This window comes from Salvia splendens, chromosome 13 (assembly GCF_004379255.2).
Source record: "Salvia splendens isolate huo1 chromosome 13, SspV2, whole genome shotgun sequence".
NCBI lineage: Eukaryota > Viridiplantae > Streptophyta > Magnoliopsida > Lamiales > Lamiaceae > Salvia > Salvia splendens.
The window spans coordinates 8,898,455-8,921,876 of record NC_056044.1 but is presented as its reverse complement, the minus strand read 5'-3'; the positions used below and the strand labels follow the sequence as shown (position 1 = coordinate 8,921,876).

Genomic DNA, 23,422 nt, shown 5'->3' with positions numbered 1-23,422 from the left:
TACTCTCCGTATGATAATGCTTCTTAATATTAATATACTGTAGTAAAATAATAGTATTCACAATTACAAATCATACAAAATCAACAATGCATATTAAGTTGCAGTCACTATGAGAAATAGTTTCTTTAATTTTTGTTGGTTTCTGGATTACAAGAAAATTAATCGGGCGTAATACAATTCAAAAGAAGGAATACAAAATAAAACTGAAACGAAATTATAATAATAATATCGAAACAATGAAATCGTAATTACAGTAATAAGTCGAGTTGATGAAGCCTCTGTCTGCAAGACGAGATACCCCTGGTAGTACTCTCGGATTGGCATGTCACCCCTAAAGATAAAACGGCTTTTCGTCTTTGATGTAGTAGCACCGCTATCAGCAGACCTCTGGCGAATTGGATTGGATGCGATGACAGAACTTCGACAGAAGAACCATGCAAAGAAAAAAAAAGCTTATGATAAAGAATTGTGTAGTGTAAGAAATGCATGGAATGGACAGGGGTCAACACAGTCTTGATGGTTGTCATCATGGCTGAGTTGTAGCCGCCGGGCATTATAAGCCTTTATTGGAGCTGCAGAGGCTGATCCTGGACGGACGTATCGGGACAAGCTGCACGTCTAGGTTCCCTCACGACGTGGACTTCGTCACTTGTCAGCCACGTTGACTTCACTTCATCATACTGACGAGATGTCATCCTATTTGGCTCGCTGACGTGGAAGCGTTGGTGGTCTAAAAGAATTAGACTAGCCTCGGGACAAGCCCAAGCACCGAGCCCAAAGACTAATTGCCAAGATCCAAGTCCACATGGCACGTGGCGGCGGCAACGCTCGCGTGTGGGCTATACCGCTCATCTTATCCCACTATAATTATTACATGTAATAACTCTTCTTATTAAATACAACTAGTTTAATAAGGTTGTCACTTCCTATATTGGAAAATTAACACTCTTAATTAATCCCTTAGCTTCTCTAATAGTACTAGCTTATTTAATTAGCTCGCATTTTTGCCCAACTTTAATTCATTATTTCTTACTCACCGTGAAAATGAATATATCACGGTCATCTGCTCCGAACGTAGATCGACGATATGTAATTTAATTTCACAAAATTAAATATACCAGTCACATTTATTCTTACAATTCTAACAATTTTCTCTATATATTTAAATAAATTCTATCGTGCCTCCGTAATTAATATTGATATTTCGTTGTAGCGATATTAGTGGGGAGACTGTGTCGAAATTATTCTATCAATGAATTACATAATCCACAATTCTTCTTATTCATCCTCACTACTCACTAGTATATAGTGTTCAACACTAACACAAGATAGTGTATAATGATTGAGGCCTCAAATTATTTAATTCACATAGGTATGAACCCTATCTCTCAAGATGAGTACCAGCCTTATCTATTATTTTTAAGTAATTAATATCCCTTGGTTAATATGAAAAATACTGTATTAATATATTTCTCACATTAATGATTAGTACATACTCCTTCCGTCCCATTAAAGATGACTCACTTTCCTTTTTTATTTACCCCAACCAAGATGATTCATTACTCAAAATGGAAACACATTTACCTCTACTTTATTCTCTCTCTTACATTACTCTCTCCATTTAACACAAAAAATAAAGTTGCATAAAATCGCGTGCCGCCTAAGGAAAGGGTCATCTTCCTTGAGACAAAGAGAGTAAATTGATAACATGATAGTTCATAGAGTATCAATCGTTTTATTATTTCTCGAGGGATAAAAGATTGGTAATATATAAATAAGTATATTTTATATGCTACATTTGTTTTTTATTTTGATCCTTTTTTCGATTTTAATGTAGAATGATTAGTATTTGCCCTTGTAGAAATGTTACATGCACGTCTCTTACAATTAAGAAGTTCTTCTAATATTATTAAGAAGCTAAAAGTAAAAAGAAAATGATTAGAAATCATCAATGACAATAATCACACCATACAAAAAATAATGATGGCCCTTTATTTTTGTAATACATATATCGTGACATAATGATGGCGTTTTATTTTTCGCACTGTATTTTTGTATTAAAAAATATTCTCGTAATAAAAATATATTTTTATTTAAACTTCCTCCCATTTTGTCGTAATCTGACAACCGCGGATATTTAATGGAGTATATATTTTAAAGCTAATTTAGAATAGCTAGCATTTTATAATTAATGTCGAAATTCAATCAATTCTTTTTAAAGGAATTGACAATATGGAAGATTCTCGCAATATTTTCAACTATTAAGTGTCAATTAAGTTACAACAACAACAATAATGAAAATTCAACCAAGACCATTATGCATGAATATTTTCATTAATATTACACGTAATTGAAGATATATTGACCAACCAACTTGGACCTTGGTTCACAATTATTGTTATAAAAATAATAAAGAAATGCTACACGAAACTTACATGAAATTACAGTAAATCGAAAAGGTGCATGAAGCATCTCCACAGCTGGCGAGTTGGTCTACCGATATCATTATTGGAAAACCAAAATTATAATCCAAAAACTGGACCAGAGAAATAACATTGATATCTAAATGTACATTATGGAATAATTAAATCTGTGGATGAATGCAACTTGTATTTACTCGGATTAAAACCCAATCACATATAAGTAAATTTATGAAGCATTTTTCATGATATCTATAAACCATATATATATATATATATATATATATATATATATCCAAATTGGTGCTACTTCCTACCCACCCTCGATATTATTTTGTTGTTTTTTGGTGTAAAAGGTGAAATATTAAATAATTTCACCAAAATATGACACGAAATCTCATTATCTTTAGAAAAACTTGTACAAAGGAAAAAAAGGAAGGGGGTAAAGGGGACAATGTGACAACTTTAGTAGTAAATGTAAATGTAAATGATTGTTGAAAAGGGGTTTGGCCGTTTGAGAGGGTAAGTTGATGGAGTAATTAAAAGGAAAGATTGGTAGATGATGGCAAGATAAGAAGCATTTTCTTGCCACATAAATCATTTTGTTTGCCATTTAAGTGGACTATGTACTCTCATTGACTATAAATTTCTGATTTCACTCACCTCCACTTAGGTCTTAATTTTAAATCAAATTAGTTATCATATTATTCATCCCCTCACAATTTCTCGTTCATTCACTTCAAATTTTAAATAAAATAGGAAAATCTCGAAATTCTTTTTCTCATAATTATAAGCTATCATGATTCATGAATTGCAAAGTTATATGGAAATTCAATGTTCGATCCTTTACAACCTCCAGTAAAATTTACTAGAATTATCATCTGCAAATGAAGTTTAAAGACGAACATTGATTATCCTCTTTTAATCTCAATTAAATTAACGTAAGTACTTTTAATTTGTACTCCGTATTGTTTAATATGTATAGAAAAGAAAACAAATAAAATAACAAAACTTGTGTTTCATTCTTTAAAGAGTAAATGTCAATTTTGGTTCTAAACATATGACCAAAACACGAATTTGGTCTAAAACATTCACTTTTTAAAAAACAGGTCCAAAACAAATGAAATTCTTGTCGAAGTGGTCATTTTTTGACGGTTCCGTAAAAAAACTAACGGTCATGCCACTATGCAATTAGCGTTGACCGCTAGTTTTTTAACGGAATCGTAAAAAGAGGACTACTTTGTCGACATTTTCAATTGTTATGAACCTATTTTCATAAAGTGAATGTTTTGGACTAAATTCGTATTTTGGTCATATATTTAGGATCAAAATTGACTTTTCTCTTCTTTAAATTATTATGAGTATTAGCCACAGGCAGCAAAACTTGCTTATCTATCGCAAATTGCTTGGAACCATATGCCGAGTTGCTTGCGTATGTATCCAAGATTGTTTGTCATGAATGTCATTGTAACTATAAGAGCATCCGCAGCGGTGCTCTTCCGCAAGGACGGCGTCCGTGCCGCTGGCACGACACACCCATGTTCGCCGATGTGCTCTTGCCAACGGCACGGCTCTGCTCGATACATCGAGCACGTCCGTGCAGCTGAGCAGGGCGACGTGACGCGTTTCTATTGGTTGTTGGCATTTTCATTTTTATTTTTTTTAAAAAATCGAAAATAATACCAAAAATTTTAAAAAAATATTTTCGGATTCCAAAAAATATAGCCGTTTTATTACCCTTTTTTGAAATTTTTAAAAAAAATTTAATCCCAAAATCATCTATAAATACACATATTCATCATCCATTTGGGCAAAATTCGGCCACGAGTAGTGAGTTTTTTAATTTTATGAATTTAATTATGTAATTTTTAATTTTTAGAATTTTAATTATGTAATATATTTTTTAATAATTTGTAATAGTATTCCAGGTATTTTTAATGCATTTTAATATTGTGGAAATGTTTTTAGTAATTGAAGTATTTAAATTAAATAATGGAATGGTGAGACCCTTGAACATGTCCTTGTGGAAGAGCATGAATGTGTGTGTTGTGCTCTTGGGGAAGAGCATGGCGTAAAATAGTAATAAAAGTAGGTCTGGGCCCATACGAATGGGGATGCTCTAATGTCACCATAATACTCCCCAAATTACTACTCCATTTACTTCATTTTAATTTTTAGTTGTAACTGAAATGAGGTATTGAGGTTCACTATATTACATAGGTTGGTTGAAATGAAATACTGAAAAAATGAAGTTGTGACTGGAGTGAAGAGGTACTTTCCAGTGTATTAGGGCATCCGCAATGGGGCAGACGATAGGCCGCCCGATGTTTCGGGCGCGCCATCATCTGCCACTGTGGGTATGCGGACGATGTCCGATGCATCGTCTGCGCCCTATAGATCGTCTGCGGACGATACGCGGACAATAGGACATCGTCCGCGACGCGGACGATGCAACGCGTTTTTGTTTTTTTTCTTCGAATTTTATCTATTTAAACCTCGTTTCTCATTCTATTTTTCATACGAACATTTCTCTCATCTCTCACTTTCCATACGAATATTTCAATCATCTCTCACAAACAAAAATGAGGTAAGACGACGACTGGAGTACCTCGGAGGGCATTAGTCGGACCTTGACTTGAGCCTTATTCGATGCCGTTAATGACGCAATGGCGGATTGCTTAGCCGAAATGCAGCGCGAGGAGGTTATTTAAATATTTAAATAAAGGTTATTTAAATGAAATGAAGGTTTTTTTTTCCAATTTTTGTAGTTATTTAAATATTCAAATAAAGAAAATGCTTAAGGCGGCCTTTAGGGCGGATTATAGGACGGCCCACTGCAGGTGGAAGGGTAGAAGGATAAAATGATGATGTGACGGTGTATAAGGCGCCCTATTGCTAATGCCCTTAGAGCATCTGTAACGCGGAGGGCCGGGCCGCAAATCGCGAGTCCCGGCCCGTCCCATGCGTTACACGGAGGCGAGTCACGGCCCAGGCTGGTCCCAGGGCCGCGTTCCTGGCCTGGTGAGCGTCCCGCGTCCCGGCCTGGGACGGCGTTGCAGCTTCGGGGCCGTGACGGAAGGGCTGCAATTTTTGCCAAAAATTGGAAGAGAAGAAGAGGGAGGAAGAGGAAGAAGAGGGAGAGGGAGAGGAAGAAGAGGGAGGAAGATGAAGAAGAGGTTGCAATTATTGTTCTGAATTTTTACATTTTGGAAGAGGAAGAAGAGGGAGGGGGAGAGGAAGAAGGAGGAAGAAGAAGGAGAGGGGCGACGTGCTGCCTACTCCTCAATTTTTTTAATTTTTTTTAAATTTTTTTTAATATTCTAATTTTTTTTATATTTTTTAGGTTATAATTTATTGTTTTTGTATTAAAAATGAAATTCTCGTGTTATAAATGAAATTTTCCGTGTTATAAATTTTCGGTGTTTTTTTATTTTACGTGTAAAATAGGTTGGAGTTGTGAATAGTGTTATTTATTAGTTGCGGCCCGAGTTGCGGCATGCAGGATTATAGCAGTTGGGGCCTGGACTGTAACTGTAGAGGAATAATGACGTAGAGGAGACTTGGGGCCGGAAATGAGAACGGGGTTATTGATCTCCTTATCCACCCTGGTGGGCGGTGTAATGGATGTTGACACAGCTCTTTACATTACACTATGTGAAGGAATAAGACAAGATTGAGGGTAAAATGGAGATTTGACAAGCATGCGGCGAAAAGCCAAAAAGCGGGAGTTTCATTTCATGACAGCGCACAATCGGTCTTTCAATTTCATTCACCCTTCCCCTTTTGCTATATATACCTAAAGAAAAAACCGTTTTCCGCTCATCGCTTCTGCCCTATAATCACAACCGCCTAAAATTGCAGCAAACATGGCACCAATTTCAGCTCGGAGATTCTTCTCGCAGCTCCCAAGGTACTCCTCCTAAGCATTTCAATGTCAAATTAACCACAAACAATTCCGTTTTTTTTATTAAAAAAATCTAATTAAATCATTTGTATAGTTGAATTCTACGTCAGCGCTCGTTAGATGCCGCGTGTTCGAAGATTCTGCAGATTGTAGCTGATGTAGTATTGTTATTGTTAGATAATTCAGCCGTTGAGTGAGATATTATATGAATACGGAGATGGAAAGTCATTGGGATGGAGGGTATAAGATAGGAATTTCGTGATTCTGTGTTCGGTGGTTTTTGTTGAAAAAGGTTTTGTTGTTTGATTGGGAGGTTTGGGTTATGGTTGTGGGAGAGAGGATGGGCAAAGATGATATTCTGCTGCTGCCAACAGTGGGACCTCCTATAAAGAGACGGTTGAGAAGGAAACAAGCTGGAAGAGGCTCCTACAGAGGAAGCTAAGATTTGGGCTACACATCAAAAAGGGGGTGGATATAGGGAGTTTCTTGGGTTTCTTTCCTGATTTAGAGTTGGAGTTGGGTGTTACTGGGTAGGAATTTTATTGAACATGGCAAGCCGATTGCAAGAAGCACTCAGGAGCTTGTGTTTCAACACTGGTTGGGAATATGTGGTTTTCTGGAAGCTCAAGCATCGATCAAGGATGTGAGTCTCTTAGTATTTCACTCTCAGATGTGAATGAATATATTTCGTAATATAATCATCCTGAAATGACACATTGATAATCTACTTCTCTTGTGCTATTTGATTTATGAATTCTTCTTCTTCTTCTTCTTCTTCTTCTTCTTCTTCTTCTTCTTCTTCTTCTTCATAACAATTAGTTGTTTGTGTCCTAACACAATGAAATCTAGATGTCTAATATTGGCCTGTGGTTGCTTCTGATGGTCTTCACACATCTTTATGTGCCTTTTTCAAGTTTTAGTTTGTAATGAATCGCCTGATTATTTTGGACAAGTACATGACTACAATTATGTTTGAAAATGGATGCTATTAAAATTCTGCACCACATATATGTACAGCTTGGTATATTTGTATGTACTGACTACTGACTGCAAATGCACCCATCCATCTTTGTTATGATACAAAAGGTCTAATCTGTTTATGTTTTTTTATCCCTTCTGGACAAAGTAAGTTGCTATGTAACGTGAGATTACAAATGCATTGTAAGATTGGAAATTTTTGAAAAGATAACAAAGAATATATGAAGGTTGTGCTTTCAAACCATTCCTATGAATTTCAGAATAACTCATGTAATAAAGTATTTGTTCCCTTGAGAAAGTTTAGAGTTGAGAGAATATAATCACTCGTAAATCTCAAATCAAATGCTACATTTGACTTTAATTTTTATTAACCAGATAACATCAACGTAATGAGTACATACGAGATACTTTTTTAACAACAAAATTTTGCAGGGGACTTCTCATTCTATTATTTTGATTATTTTTAAATGTATAGATTAATTTGACTGTCTGACTGCGCACCAATGTATTGCAGGATGTTTGCTTGGGCGGATGCGTATTATGAAGGCAACCGATATCCTGACAAGAAATCAACAGCAAGTACCCTGAATGAAGGTTCTTATTCACATGATCCTTTGGGATTAGCTGTTGCAAAGATGTCATATCAAGTATATTCTCTTGGAGAAGGGTATGAGGCTTACGGTTTCTGCTTCTTATCTCTCTTTTGCATGTTCAAATCTACTTCTCTAGATAGAGTTTAAGTTAAACACATGAACTATGGCTCGTGGGTCACCATTTATCATTATTGGTCTCCGCACTTCTACAGGTAAATGCAGAAGTCATGGTTTCATCTATATCTGTTCACAATTTAAAAATACACATGAGTGTCACTGTCTCTAGAGATACATGTATACGTTTACTTATACACCCAATTCGCTATGCATTAAATTCTGTATCTTTTGGCCATGTAGGGTTGTTGGGCATGTTGCAGTTTCTGGGAAGCATTCATGGATATTTTCGGATCAGCATGTTGTTGATTCATCATTCTCATCTGAGGTATATATTTTAATGTAATATTGCTGTCTATATAATTAAAACGAGAACCTTTTATTTGCATGCTCTACCCTTCTAGTCATCCTCAAGCATAAGAATGAAATGTTTTGAGATAGTAACTTGGGTCATATTTCGTGGTAGATATCTTTATTTTTAGTTATCTATCTGGCTCTTTGTTTCTTTCACACTTCAAGAATAATGCTATTTTCGTAAATTTCGTTAATTGGGTGGACTGGATTTTTCTGTTGGATGTTATTTGTAATTGTGAATTAACCCGAACAAGGAAAACTCTGGCTAGATTTTTTATTGAGGGGGAATAACTCTGGTTAGATCTAAGGTTTAACTTCAAGATTTTGTGGTTCGGTTGAGATTGACTTACCTTTTAGAGAAGTTGTCGTCGGTATTTAGAAGTGTTAAACTGGAAATATGTCATCAAAATTTAGATGAAGATCAAGTAATGCTATTCCTTGCTGCAACACGTTCAGTTTTGTTGTCATTCTTTCTGATGGGACTTTCTTTTATCCAGTATTATGGTGCTTGGCAAACACAGTTTTCAGCTGGCATCAAGGTGATTTCATCTCCCATTGATTTGATTTAAGAGGTGCTTCTTATTGTGGTCTTTTACTGTAATGGAGTGGGAGTAGAATGCCGTATATTGTAAGAACCATTTATACATATGCTATAAATTTTAATGATCTCTCTCACTGTATCCCTAGACCTTCTGACCTCTGGTTATTGCAAAGATTCTGTTGCAGAGTGGCTAACGTAGAACCCTCAATAAATTTTGATTTTTTCCTTAAAGTGTTAAGTAGATAATTATCTTATTACCGAGCTTGCCAACCTTAATAGTGAATGTTTAAGGTTTATGAATCTTAGTAAGGTATCTATTTTATACAAATATGTCTTGGACTCTAAGTTTGATTTGAATTCACGCATTTTTAAACATAGGCATGCGTATTTCTGTTGGCGCATTTGATGATTGCTTCCAAATTTAACCTCTTACCATGGATTGTCTTAACGTATGTGCTTTCAATTCTTAGGGGACATTTACTTTTCATGATTGATAAGATAGATGATTGGATATCTTTATCCTCAATGGGACAAATTAAAAAGAAAAACTAGGTAAAATGATAAAGGTAATAAGGGCCTTGGGATATCCCAACGTTCAAATTTATCAAAGTAAAACCCCCTTCTCAGTTATGTATGTCTACTTAGTTATTTAATCAAGATGATTTTTTTTTAAAAAATTCTGGAAGCTTGAAATTGGTTCATGAAGCCTAAAACAAAATGAGTTTAAGGTTACTAATTTCAGGATTCTATTTAATGATGGACGTAGGATTTTAGTTTTGTAGAGAGTGCAAGAGAGTATAATAATGGATTAAGTTTAGGAGTTAAATGAGGAAAAACACTCACATGCTAATTATTATGGTTCTATCTATCATATAATATCTAAAATTTATTATACTATAAAATACAGTATTAAATATCACGAATTCTTAATGTTCAGTCAAATTACTTTATAGGTTCAGTGCAATTGTCTCACGGTTTCCTTGCAAAAGTTCTCACAATTCTCAGAAAGTAAAAAGTTTTATTTAAACCATGTAGTAAGGTTGGGTTATCATGAAAACTACATTTTTCATGAGAACATGGGATGACTGTAAACTAAACGTATAAAGTCATAGAATTCGTAGTGAAAATAGCTGCATTAAAAAATAGACCTTTCGTTTTTCATGAGATTCAGCTCAACACCCATTCATTCAGCAAGGACATGGATCCACCACAGATCGCCATGATTGAAAGGCCGAAGATAGTTTTCCGTCCTCGTAATATTTGAGGGTTCTCATTTGAACCTTTCCCCATACCATTTAGATAAGATTGGTTCGAATAGAAATCTCTTATTTGTGAGAACCCTCGCACTGTATTTTAAGTAATTCATGGACCTATAAGTGATTCTCTGTGGACCTATAAGTTACTGAACTGAACTCGACACTCTGCGAATACAGTTACCTATTCGTTCATTCATGTATGTTCTCAGATTCTAGTCTTTAATGCTGGCAAAAGAGATTTTAAAATTGTATTTTTGCTGGATGCTCTTTGCATTTTGTCTACAAAAATCTGTAACATGAGATGTCTTGCGTACAGACCATTGCAGTCGTGCCTGTTATTCCACATGGAGTTGTACAACTAGGCTCCCTTCATAAGGTATTTTAATTGTACCTCAAGTTCTCATCTTCATCTTGTTCATTCTGTTATTTATGCAAGCTACAAGGGAAGTGTTATGCAAAATGCATGCCCTCATTTTCTGATAATTCTTGCTTTGTATGTGAGGCATATCTCAGACAAGCTGAAGATCTTGCAATTCTTAGGTTATTGGTAACTTTACTTCTTTTGTGATTGTTGATGAAAAAGTATTTTAATGCTATGCTTTATGTAGTAATTTGGCATTTCCTAGCAGTACATTTCCTACTTGTTCTTGATTGTTGGAAAATTTAGCACAGCTATTTATCCTTACCATCTTATCTTGAACATTAGCTATTCCTGTGGAAAACTATTCATTTTGTCTTATAATAATAACACACTAATAATTTCCAATCAATTGTTGTCTGAGTGCCTATGACCTACTTTGAAATACTTCTAATTGACTGGCAAGAAGACTAGACCCCATTAGTTTAATTTTATCTCTGAAGTATTATGAGGTATCATTGTGGCTTGCCTTTGATGAAATGAAAAATGCCAACAAGTGGTCAAGGTGTATGAAGAAAACAGTTAAATCTGTTCTTATGCCTACTATTCTTTGACTGTATCAGATTGCTGAGGATTTGAAGCTGGTTGACCATATCAGAAATGTTTTCTGTAACCTGCAAGATTCCTTAGCTGGTGGTATCCCAACCTCATTTAAGAATACTTCTCTGGTGAATCTGTCGTTCCATCTCTCTCATGCCCCTCCCGACACACGTACATGCAGATTTATGCTGCATTACTAATTTTATCTTAATAACTTATGCCATTGCATTCCTTTTCAGTTAGATACATGTATAAGAGCTTCACATCCAGCTTTTCAGCATTGCGTAGCTAAATTAAAAGGGTCCGAGGATGAGGTGGATTTTTGGTCTCAGTTGATTTCACCGCTTGGGGAGTATGTTAATAAAGATCATATTTTGCCTCCAAAGGGGGGCTTTTTAAATAAAAATCTGAAAGTGAAGATGCATGAAAGTGCAGAATGCTCGAACCCTGCAAATGATATTCTACTTCCCTCAAGTTGTGAGAATATCCTTACAAGGAAACAACAAGGAGAGATGGAATTTGTTAATGAATCAAAACATGTTGGAGAATCGAATGGTGTTGGGAATTCAGGGAAGATGGCAGAAGTTATTTGTGCGCCACCCATCAATAATGTCAGGTTTGAAAAGTCTAGCTTATGTAATGAAACCCTACCTACTGAGGGTTCTCAAATGGTCGCATCCAATGTTCCTACACTAGATTTTGCAAACCCAGAAGTACCAATCAGGCCTAATTGTGTTGAGATGCAGACGTCACCTTTCAGTTTCTGTGCTGGCTATGAACTGTTTGAGGCATTGGGACCTTCTTTCCAGAAACAAAATGATTGCGTCTGGGAGGCAGAAAATATTGGTTCAGAGATGGCCGTTGAGATTTCTCAGGGAATGAGCAGTTGCAGTCTGCTGATGGAGAACTCTGATATGCACCTTCTAGATGCAGTGGTGGCTAAAGCGAGTCATAAGGGAGATGACACAGAAAGTGAGATGTCATGCCGTGACACTGGGGAATCTCTATTGACTGCTGACAGAACACCTTGCAATAGTGTAGGCACTCTGAGTTCGGCAGGTTTTTCATTTGACCGAGACACATCATGTAGCTTCAACTCAGTGACATACGGTGTTGAATCTATGAAAGGTATCTCACCAACCAGTTCTAGTAGAGGCAGTGAATATGTGGAAAGGTCTCAAGTACCATTAAAGACATCTAAAAAGAGAGCTAGACCTGGTGAAAGCTGTAGGCCAAGGCCCAGGGATAGACAGTTGATCCAAGACCGGATAAAAGAATTGCGAGAGCTTATTCCAAATGGATCAAAGGTGATATCAGCACCATAATTTTCTTGCTTATGATAGTTCTCCATTTTCTAATTTGTTATTTGCTGAAACTTCTGAATTACACAGTGCAGTATTGACTCACTTCTTGAGCGAACAATTAAGCACATGATCTTTATGCAAAGTGTTACCAAGCATTCAGAAAAGCTACATAAATGCTCTGCGTCAAAGGTGAACGATTGATATTATTCAATCCAGAGCACATTCGTTCCTATTTGTGCAAATGCTATTATCTTTCTGCGTTTTCTTTCACTTTGGCAATCAATCACTTGTAGTGAGACGGAGGGAGTAACATTTATTATTTTTATTGGCTTTAACTGGAAAAGAAAATTTATTTTTTCAGTTTCTTGACAAGGACACTGGTATGAGGAAATTTTCACGTAGTGAGCAGGGTTCGAGCTGGGCTGTAGAAGTGGGAAACGACCAAAAAGTATGCCCAATCATAGTTGAAAATATAAATATGAACGGGCAAATGTTGGTTGAGGTAATAGAAACCTTTAGAAATCTGTTGTTTTTATCCAAAATAAGTCTTTGAACTCAATTGAGTTGGTGGCATGAGCTGACTCTGTTTCAAGATATAAAATGGAATTTTCTCATCTTCTAATCTCCAAGTTATCCTGCTTGCTTGATATAGATGCTGTGCAAAGAGTGTGACCAGTTTCTTGAGATAGCAGAAGCAATCAGAAGCTTGGGTCTAAGTATTTTGAAAGGCGTATCAGAAGCCTATGGAAATAAGGCTTGGATGTGCTTTGTGGTTGAGGTACACATCTAATTGTAGTGAAATTGACAGATAAAATGAATTTAGGTTCCACTTTGTGGTTTATAATCTCTATCAGTTATGTGCTTAACATATTCCATGTCAAATCATTGAAAAGATTAATCCATGTTTGCAGTCAAATCTAAAAATGGAACTATAAGCAACATAGTTAAAGTCGATCTTTCTTTAGCTTGTGTCCTTACCAAGATAGAAATGGTTTTATTGTTGCATGATGAGTATGAAGGGGACTTGGCTAGATTTGGAATAAAAAGATGAAATCATTAGGATGATCATTTTGTTATTTTGCTAGCACATGTTATTGTGGCCAAGTGCAGATTATTTATGAATAAATTGGTTAAAGAAGGCAGCCAAACTGGGAGGGGATAGTCTAAGTTTTAGTCCGGATCGAAACCCAAATCACTTGCAGCTTTCATCCGTAATAGTATGGGACTTGGTTTAGATTTGGCTATGCCTTTGGTACAACATTTCTAATATGTTAGCTTTCCTTGGAGCAGAATAACCGAAGCATGCACCGGATGGATGTTTTATGGTCATTGATGCAGCTGTTGCAACCTAAAATTTCGAATTAATCTGCAAGTTCATAACAAACAACTAACGTTTCCGATAGCCACTGCTCTGATGGAGCCGGAGTTATTTTTGGAGGCTTCTTCTAGTTCCAAACCATTGTAATTTGTAACATTATTTTTGTGTGTTGACTGTTTAGTAGCAGAGGTTCTGGCAACAATTTCCTTTCTATCTGTGACAATGTGTGTATATTTTCTTATGTAATTTTGAGTGCTGTTGTGTTTTTTTTCCTTTTTTTAGGGTACCTAGTTCTTGTATTTTTTTTACCTGCTCTTTTTGCTGCAGCATAATAACGTTATTGAGTGTTTTGAGTGAGACATTTCATTTTGCACGTATTTTGAAAAAATGATACTAATAAATAGTTAAAGGGCAGAGAATGCAGGTAAGAAAATAATGTAGAAATGAGTCTCTCCTATATTATTATATTTTTAAAATTTAATTTTGTTTTAATAAAATCTAATTTAATTATCAATGTTTTTGCCTTTTTCTTTTCTTTTTACTTCTGTCAACTCATTCCATATTTTATGTCAAAACTAAGAAAAAAAATACAATATAAAACTATTTATATACATTTCTGAAAATTAAACTTATTTTATAGAAAAATATTAAAAAGTTTATTTTTGAAGAAGTTGTTCATTCCTTTGATGTGGTCAAGGATTTTAATGTAAAATGAAGCTGCAACTAAAATTGGAAAATTCCTCAAATTTTGAAAATAATGAGAGCATCCACAATGAGACTGGACTTCACATAGCCTTCACACTGTCACATCATCAGCACTAAGAGCATCCGCAACGGTGGCGTTGCTCGCCACCGCCGTCCGCGCCGCTGGCATGGACGCCACCCGCCGCCGCTGCGCTCGCGGCGCTGGCACGGCGCTGCTCGATGCATCGAGCAGCGCCGTGTCAGCGAGCAGCTGACGTGGCGCGCCCTCATTCGTCAACGGCATAGCCGTTGGGTTTAAATAATTTTTTTTTAAAAAAAATCGGTTTTTAATTAAAAAAACCGATAAAAAATAAAAAAAAATTATATCCGTTTATAACCGTTTTTTCCCACTTTTTAATTTTTTTATTTTTTTTACCCAAAAAATACACACTTTCATCTATAAATACCCCCAATTTCACTCCCAAAAATTCACATCAAACTACACAATTCTCATCATCATTCTCTCATCTCCATTCTCATCTTCAATCTCTCATATTCATTTTCATCTTCATTCTCTCATACCCTACAACATCACTATGTCCGGCCAAGGCGATAACCCTATGGGCTCCCACGGTTGGAACCCCGAATGGTTCGGTTCACAACCGTTTCCTAGTCCGGAAACGGAATATTCGGCCCCTCCTCAAACCCAAGATTCGGCCGTTCCGGGTGGCCACCGTCCATACCCAATCGACGACCAAGGTGCCTCTGAAGGACGATACGGGTGGACACCGGAGCCTAGGCCGACCGCCCCCTCCCAACCTTCGCAAGCTCCTACTCGCGGCAGCGGTGTCCGCACACACCGTACACGCCGGCGGAGATGGATAAATTGTTCAAGGCGTACTTCGAAATCTCTGAAGATGCGGCGGTTGGCACGAACCAATCGAGCGATCACTTTTGGTGGCGCGTATCTCGCCGGTACAATGCAAACCGGCCGCTGGGAACGATCGAGCGCAACGAGAGTATGGTGCACAACTGCATCGGCCGAGCCAACGACGAAATTGGCAAGTTCAATGGCTATTTCCTCCAGGAGTCGCGGAATGCCGGGAGCGGCCGGAGCGAGGTCGACATCATCACTGTGGCGCTGAGCACATACCAATCCATGAACGGTAAGTCGTTCAAGTACTTCAACGTTTAGCAGGAAACGCGGTTCCACCCGAGGTATCTGGGAGGCGTAACATCCTCCTCTAGCGGCTCCTCCAAACGGTCAAGGTCGGTATCCCTATCCGACTCCGGCTCCGAAGAAGTGGCTAGCCAACTCGCCGGAGCTAACTTGGGTAGCCCCGACGTCGGACCAAGCGGTTCCCAACGCCGACCGCAAGAAAGGAAGAAGGCGGCGGCCGAGCGCCGGCGCTCTGCGACTCCATCGGCCCCCGCCCCCGAACCCGCACCCTATGTTCCACCTCCACCCCCGAACAACTCGTTGTGCGCCCTTTTGGCCCAACTCAATATGGCCGATAGGTCAACTATGACCCCCACGCAACTTCAAACGCACGAGGGCATGATAGTGGGTCTCCAAAAATAATTGGGGTTGTTGCCGCCGGATAAGTAGTCTTCCTCGGGTAATATTAGCCAATAATTATGTAATTTTTAATTTTTAGTATTTTAATTATGTAATTTTTAATTTTTAGGATTTTAATTATGTCTTTTTTATTTTATTTGTATTTTGTAATATTTATTGTGATTTTTTAATGAATTTTTGTATTATGGAAATGTTTATGTTTAATTGAATATTAAATTAATTGTGCTCGTCCTTGCGGAAGAGCACAGTTGTGGGTGTTGTGCTCTTGCCAGAGAGCAGGCATGAATAGTACCGCCCGGGCCCACAACCGTGCCGCTGGCAAGAGCACGGTTGTGGATGCTCTAAAATTCTCCTGCTACATCAGCTTGCCACATCAACTGGACATCAAATAGCCCTCACATAGCCTTCCCACTACCTATCCACATCTCTAATAACAATTATATAATTTAATTTACAATCGTATCAACATACGTAATTTAATTTACGAGACAAATATGAGAAATTCGAATAATACTATTAAAATTTAAAAAGTACATTAATTTAAAAAAAAGTACAATAATTTTAAAAAAAGTACAAAAATTAAAAAGAACAATTTAAAAAGTAAAAAAAAATCACTCCTCGCCGCCGTCCTCGTCTCCGTCGTCGCCCAGCCCTTCTTCACCGTCGTCGTTGCCGCCTCTGTCGCCACCTACACCGCGGCTATTCCCGCCGGTCTCCCTCCTCATCGCCTCCAATTCTTCACGCTGGCTCTGGAGCAATACCTGAAGATAATCCTTCACCTCGGGGTCCACCGCCGATTGGAATTCGGCTAAGGTCTTCACCATTTGAGCGCGCGTTTGTTGGCGCGCGAAAAATTTGAGCTCCTCGGTAGACCTGCCGAGGGGGATGCCGAATGGACCCCCTGGGAACTCGGGGTGCCCGCCCTCGCAACCTGTTGCGCCCGCCTTTGGCCAACCGGGCGAGGTCAGCGACCGAACGAACGAGGGGTCGGGACCTCCTAGGCCGTCTCGGGGAGGTCTGTCGAACCACCGCTGCTGCCGCTATAATCTCCGGTATAGTTCAGTTTCTGCTTCTTCGGCAAGCCAGCGTCGACACCTGCCCGGAATTTCTCCGACTCGTTGAGCACAACGTAGCAGTTGTAGTAGGTGAACTCATAGTACTTCTTCTGCGGATCGGGGTAGGCTCTCTCCGCAATCCTCCTGCAGTCTTCCTCTGTTTGGCCACTGGTCTGCATGCGGAGGGCGTTGGCGTACAAACCCGAAAATCGAGAGACGCCAGACCTGATTCAGTCCCAGCACTTCCGGCACTCCTCCCCGGTGCGCGGTCTCCCTTCAGGGCAAACTGCCCTGTAGGTTGCGGCTATCTTGGCCCACAAGTTGACGATCCTCTGGTTGTTCGAAACGAGAGGATCGTCGCAGACACTCAACCACGCCTTGGCAACCGCAACGTTCTCCGCGTCCGTCCACTTCCTCCGGACCCGGCTATCCTCCTCCGGCTGCGACGACTCGCCGACCTTCTTGGCCTTGCCCTTCTTCTTACCCCGCCTTACTCCCTGACTTTGAATGAGAGTTTTCGGAACCTCGTTAATATCAAAACCCAAGTCCGCTAAGGAGAAGGTCTCCGTATACTGTGCACCCGTTGGGGTCGATGTGTGCGAAGAACCGGTGGAAAAATCAAAAGTCGGCCGATAGGCGTTGTCCCCCCCCGGGCGTCCCCTGCGCCGGTGGAATCATCTGCTGCGCCGGTGGCTGCATGCCGGGTGCCCACCCCCGGCATCATCTGCATAGGGGGCTGCATGCCGGGAAGTCTAAGACCCTACCCCGGGAGTCGGGGGAGTCTGAGACCCTACCCCGGGAGTCACTGGAGTTCCTGCGTAGTTGTTCTCCATTGCTCGTTATTGATCTTGTACAGAAAGAAAGATAGAGAGAGTACTCGTTAAAACAAGTGGTGCGAATGAAAATGACGTTCAAAGCGCGTATATATAGTGTTTTCGAAAAAAAAATTAAAAATTAAAAATTAAATTCTGACGCCGGTCTGACGCCGATCTGGGGCCTACAATGGCGCCGTGAGGATCGGCGTTAGAACCGGCGTCACCACATGAATCGGCATGGGTACGCCGAAATTGACGCCGATTTCACCGACGCCGGTCGCAATGGTTCGGCGTCAGAACCGGCGTCGGCGAAAAATCGGCGTCGCGGTTTTGACGCCTCCATTGCTAATGCTCTGAAAAATGACGAAATAAGCCTAATTTTGTAGTAGTATATACATTTATGTAAATTTATCAATTCCCTAAAAGAATAAATGAAATTAAATTCGAGTTATTTTTACTTATGAATTGTGATGGAGAAATAGATTTAGAAAACAAATGTAATCAAATTAATAATTAACTTTACGTATGAAATGTTATCGTAAAAATAATATATAACTGGAATTTTGTTTTATAATTTAATTATATAGTATAAAAAAAATATTTACTACTCTTTGTAGAAAACAATTGAGAATGATATCACAAATTAATCATGTGGAGCACTCCCTGCGTCCCACAATAGGAGTCGTATTTGGTATGAGCGCGGATTTTAAGAAATGTAAAAATAGTAGGTTGAAAAAGTAAGTGGAATATGATGTCCACTTTTTTTATATTGTTTTATAATAGAACGTGAGTAAAGTGAGCTAGTGGAATATATGACCTACTTATTATTTTTGGTGAATGTAAAATGTGACTATTAATGTGAAGCGAAGTAGTATTATTCTTTTAAGGGATTTTGGCCTTAAGAAAAATACTTTGAAGAAATTCTGATATTTTTTTATAAACTTCAAAAGTCATCTTAATAATCACAAACTTGAATATTAGTGTCAATTTTTTACGATGGTTATTCTATAAATCCGATAGATCTGTGTGGTATATTGATCATATTTGGCTTACGGAGTATAATTTTCAATTTTTAATAAAAAATAAAAACGAAAATAAATAAATTTTACAAATCTTATTCACAAATGCGTTATAAAGCATCTTATTAAATACTACTAATAATTTTAAAAACCTTATGAATGAAATCATATTACATAATTATATCATCCCTAAATGATCTGGAAACCATGGCCACTGACATGAAAACGCAGAGGACATCCGACGCCGACACTATCAGACCATTCGAAATAAGAACATGACTCTTACTGTGGGACAAATGAAGCATTTCTTTTCAGGATATCCCAATCTAAGTGTAACATTTTCTTTTTTGATAATAATTAACTCACTCATATCTCCTACTTTATCTCCTTAATTATCTTTCTTACTTGATTTTCTGGTACAAATGTAAGTGACGTACAATAAATTTGTTTATCATGACATCCCACATTTAATTCAGATAAACTCAACAAATCAGGTGATGAAATTGACAACGACTGATTTTATTAGGTTTACATGCGAATGATGTAAACACATATAACCCCAAACGAAAATAAGCTAAAGCAAAGCAACAACAATACAACATCATCATATCTTGTAATGCGACAATGCCGATGCGACTTCCTGAAATTTAGTCTTGTAAAATGTCCAGTATTCTCCGAACATGAATTCTTTTTACACAGCCGGATTCTCGTCGGAAAGAATCTCTTTGATCATGCTCGGAGTAAAGAAGCTTGCCACCGAAATCCTTGGCCTTGCAGACTGTGCAAGCACTCTGTGCTCCACGCTTATGAACTTGTCATTGCTAATAATCTATTTCACAAAGATGGAGTAGGGATGTTAATCAGGTTGACACACTTGGGTTTAGGGCATTCGAGTTATTTTCTTCTTCGAGTTACTGTAAATTATCAGCCCTAACCATAAAACCTTAGGGTTTCGGCTTTCTGCCTCTGTCCCATAGAAATAAGAAAAAATATTTTGAAATAATGTAGTGGATTGTGGGGCTCATAAATGATAAAGTAAAAGAGAATGAGAAAAAAGTTTTCTATAAATGGATACGAGACTATTTCTATGGAACGGACAAAAAAGAAAATTCAACCTATTTCTATGGGACGGAGGAAGTATATATTTTTATCGATAATTTTATATCTAGAATAAGTAAGTATCCATAGAAACGGGGGTTGTCATGATAAATGCAAATTAAGGGAGTATTTTTTTGGGACGGAAGGAATTCTATACCTACTACATACCTGCATGAGATCACCAATATTGGCACGAACCGGAGGGACGTCGACCCATTGATCGCGGTGAAGAATCTGGAGGCCGCCGAGGGAATCCTGCATCAGTAAGGTCAAAAAAGTAGTGTCGGAATGCTTGGACGATCCCAGAGTTTTGTCTGGCTCCAGACATTTATGATAATACAGACACGCCAACGACTGGCTCTTCATGCACTCGATTCCCGATAGGTAGTCGCGGCACAGCCCCAGCGCCTCCGAAAGTAGCTCTGCCGATCACCTCCCTTAACTCAATCATGATTACAGATTTATTAGAAATGCGCTACTCACCTTTTAAAAGACCTTATTTACAGTTTTACTTGCAGACTGAGGGTATTTCCTCAGGGTCAAGCTGGTCGTCCTGGAAGATGCACGTGAGGAAATCCCTCCAGAACGCGACGCCGTTCGCTCTGGTGGGCAGATTGCTGCGGAACCTCACCCTCCTCTTCGCGTCGTCCGTGTAGAATGGCGCCTTGTCAGCGTTAGGCAGCTCGTGGAAGCGCTTCACCGCGGCCAGCATGGCGTCCATCGTCTCCAAAGGGATCGAGTGGTTCACTATGCGGAAGAACCCCCACTCTTGCGCCACCCCTCTGCGCCTCCCCGAAGTCGATCGTGGGCAGCTCCAGCGACGGCGACGAGGCCTGAATATCGCTCTCCAAGCTCTTGCGCGGGTGCACAAAGAGATCGGGAATATTCGTTATACCGGTATCTACCAAACCCTTGACGCCGGCTTTTGTTTCGTCAAATTGCTTCACTTGCTTAGCCCAATCGTAATCGCCATTGCTGCAACGGGAAGAAGCCACCATGTTTATTGATTTCACTCTCTCTATCTCTCTACAGTGTTTTAGTGAATCGTAGAAAAATGTGGATTATATATAACAATATTTAGGAGGTCATTTGAAAATAATGGACATCTCTCGATTTAAATGCGATAAGATTCCCTGCAATTTTTAAAATTGATACTTCCCGTCGTCGTCGACAAAAGAAGTCTCTAATCTTTTTAAAAATTTCATGATATTAAGGACCAATATTCCGTGTTTATATTAGAGGAGATCCCCAAGACGTAGATTGCTCACCAAACAAGATTAACAATATTGTACTATCGTTTGTTATTTTGATTTATTCATGTTCATGCGATCATTCTTGATTCTGGCAAGATTCAATACGTAACATGGGACGTGTTAGATTGCAATTAAAAATGAATTAGAAAGAAATGTGCCTCGAATTTTAACATTTACAATCCATAGATTCTCGCGACGATAGTAATACTCATTAAAAAAGCAATTCTTTGGTCTAATTTGGAATGCTAAATTAATATATATGCACCTGTCATTGCTATGTTTTAATTTTTGCCATTGGAGCCATCACAAAAACATGGAACAATTAGTGGCAGATGTAGGAATTTTATGTTGGGTGTTACAAACCAAACCCAATAACACAAAAAAAATGAATAATACAAAAAAAATAGTACATATTGCACTTGTAGAAATCAAACTGGGGAAACAAGAGCTTAAGAATTTTAGCCTAACTACACAGCCACTTGAACTACTCCAACAATTCAGATTTTCCCATGAAATATACTCTCTCCGTCCCATGAAACAAGAGCTTAAGAATTTTAGCCTAACTACACAGCCACTTGAACTACTCCAACAATTCAGATTTTCCCATGAAATATACTCTCTCCGTCCCATAAAAGATGTTTCACTTTCCTTTTTAGTTTGTCCCACTAAAGATGTCACATTTTCATTTATAAAAAAATTCTCTCTCATAATAATATAAATATTATATTCTCTTTCCACCTAACGCATAAAATAAAATCTCCTAAAATCCCGTCTCATTCCCCAAGTATGACATCTTTTGTGGGACGGAGGGAGTATTAACATAACCTGAAAATTGGTGGGGGTTCCAGTGGCCCCCCACCCTAACATGTAGGTCCGCCTTTGGGGGAAATGCAATACTTTATCGCGTTATGTAATTTTTTTAATAGAAAGATATTCCTCAATAAATTAAGATTGATACTTCATCCGTTTCATGTTAATAGAAACATATCATTTTCTGCACATATTTTAGAAAAACAATAATAAATAATTAAAGTGAAAAAGTAAAGTAAGAGAAAGAATAATAGATTTCACACTCTCTTTTTTAGTTTGTCCCGCAAAAGCTCTTGCATTTCATTTTTTTGAAAAAAATTCTCTCTTACATTAATATAAATATGCTATCTACTCTCTCCACTTAACACAAAAAACAACATCTATTAAAATCCCGTGCCATTGCATCTGCAATGGTGTAGACTTCGTCTGGACGAGCTCGGGCTCGTCCGAGCTCATCCGCCTATTGCAAGGCGACATACGATCTCGCGGAGGAGTGGGCTGATCAAAGGTTTGGTGCGGACATTCTCTCGTCCGAAGCGTCGTCCGCCTATTGTAGGATCTCGGACGAGCGTGGACGAGGACGAGCTCGACGCGTTTTCTGGATTTTTTTATTTTTCAAACTTTTATACTCCCTCCGTCCACGAAAAATAGAGCACATTTTCCATTTTCGGTTGTCCACACAAAATAAAGCACATTTAAAAAATGGAAAGTTTTTAACAACTTATCTCTTACGTTTTCCCCTTCTCTCTCACTAAGACTAATTCTCTCTTACTTTTTCCCTTCTGTCTTACTAATAATATGGACCCCACATTCCACTAGCAATACTTCTCTCTTACTTTACCAGTTCCACATTAAAACCCGAGCTGTGGGCAACCTTCCGCTCTGGTGCTGACGCGGATGAAGAAGACGACCCGGAAGGAGAAGGCGCCAGCCATCCCATTCCCATCAAACGATCCCAACAACGAGTACTCCGTCGGGCGTAATGACTACACTCCGGAGGAGTACTTGAAGGTGATTGAGTGTTGGATCGGTATATCGGAGGATTTGATCAACGCCAACCACCAGACGTCGGCCAGGATGTGGGAGCAGATCGAGACCAAGTACAACACGATGAAGCCGACGTGGGCGTACAAGCGGAACAAGGAGCAGCTCTGCAAGTGTTGGGATGGGATTAAGCTCCACGTCAACAACTTCAGGAATATTCACACGAAGTGTGAGGGACCGAAGTGGCAGCGGCGAGAGCATAGAGGTTGTCCTCTAGAATGAAATGACCGAGTACCAGTCGAAGCGCGGGCAGTTCAAGTTCTTGCAAATTTGGCTGATGTTGAAGGACAAGCCGAAGTTCGACAAAGGGATACCGATCACGTCC

At 38.6% G+C, this 23,422-nt stretch overlaps 1 protein-coding gene and 1 pseudogene across 2 annotated transcripts; one reads left to right on the top strand and one right to left on the bottom strand.

Annotated features, from left to right (window-relative positions):
* The first annotated feature begins 6,179 nt into the window (after window positions 1-6,179).
* Window positions 6,180-14,013, top strand: LOC121762048 (transcription factor EMB1444-like). 2 transcript variants are annotated; one of them, XM_042157800.1, is made up of 12 exons: window positions 6,180-6,330; window positions 6,419-6,967; window positions 7,817-7,969; window positions 8,253-8,337; window positions 8,861-8,902; window positions 10,477-10,536; window positions 11,142-11,246; window positions 11,358-12,425; window positions 12,510-12,611; window positions 12,784-12,924; window positions 13,075-13,200; window positions 13,713-14,013. In XM_042157800.1, exons 2-12 carry the CDS (start codon window positions 6,873-6,875, stop codon window positions 13,785-13,787), a joined length of 2,052 nt encoding a protein of 683 aa, XP_042013734.1. In that variant the 5' UTR covers window positions 6,180-6,330; window positions 6,419-6,872; the 3' UTR covers window positions 13,788-14,013. The 2 variants fall into 2 exon arrangements, with proteins under 2 accessions (XP_042013734.1, XP_042013735.1); XM_042157801.1 differs by lacking the exons at window positions 6,180-6,330; window positions 6,419-6,967; window positions 7,817-7,969 and adding an exon at window positions 7,973-8,107.
* Window positions 14,014-19,496: 5,483 nt separating this feature from the next.
* Window positions 19,497-20,988, bottom strand: LOC121761728 (annotated as a pseudogene).
* Between the last annotated feature and the right edge of the window lie 2,434 nt (window positions 20,989-23,422).

Bases quoted from the DNA above. Each gene is read 5' to 3' on its own strand.
- LOC121762048 (XM_042157800.1), top strand. From the start codon at position 6,873: ATGGCAAGCCGATTGCAAGAAGCACTCAGGAGCTTGTGTTTCAACACT. The intron at 11,247-11,357 runs GTGAATCTGTCG...ATTCCTTTTCAG, and splicing joins CATTTAAGAATACTTCTCTG to TTAGATACATGTATAAGAGC. The intron at 12,612-12,783 runs GTGAACGATTGA...TTATTTTTTCAG, and splicing joins ATAAATGCTCTGCGTCAAAG to TTTCTTGACAAGGACACTGG.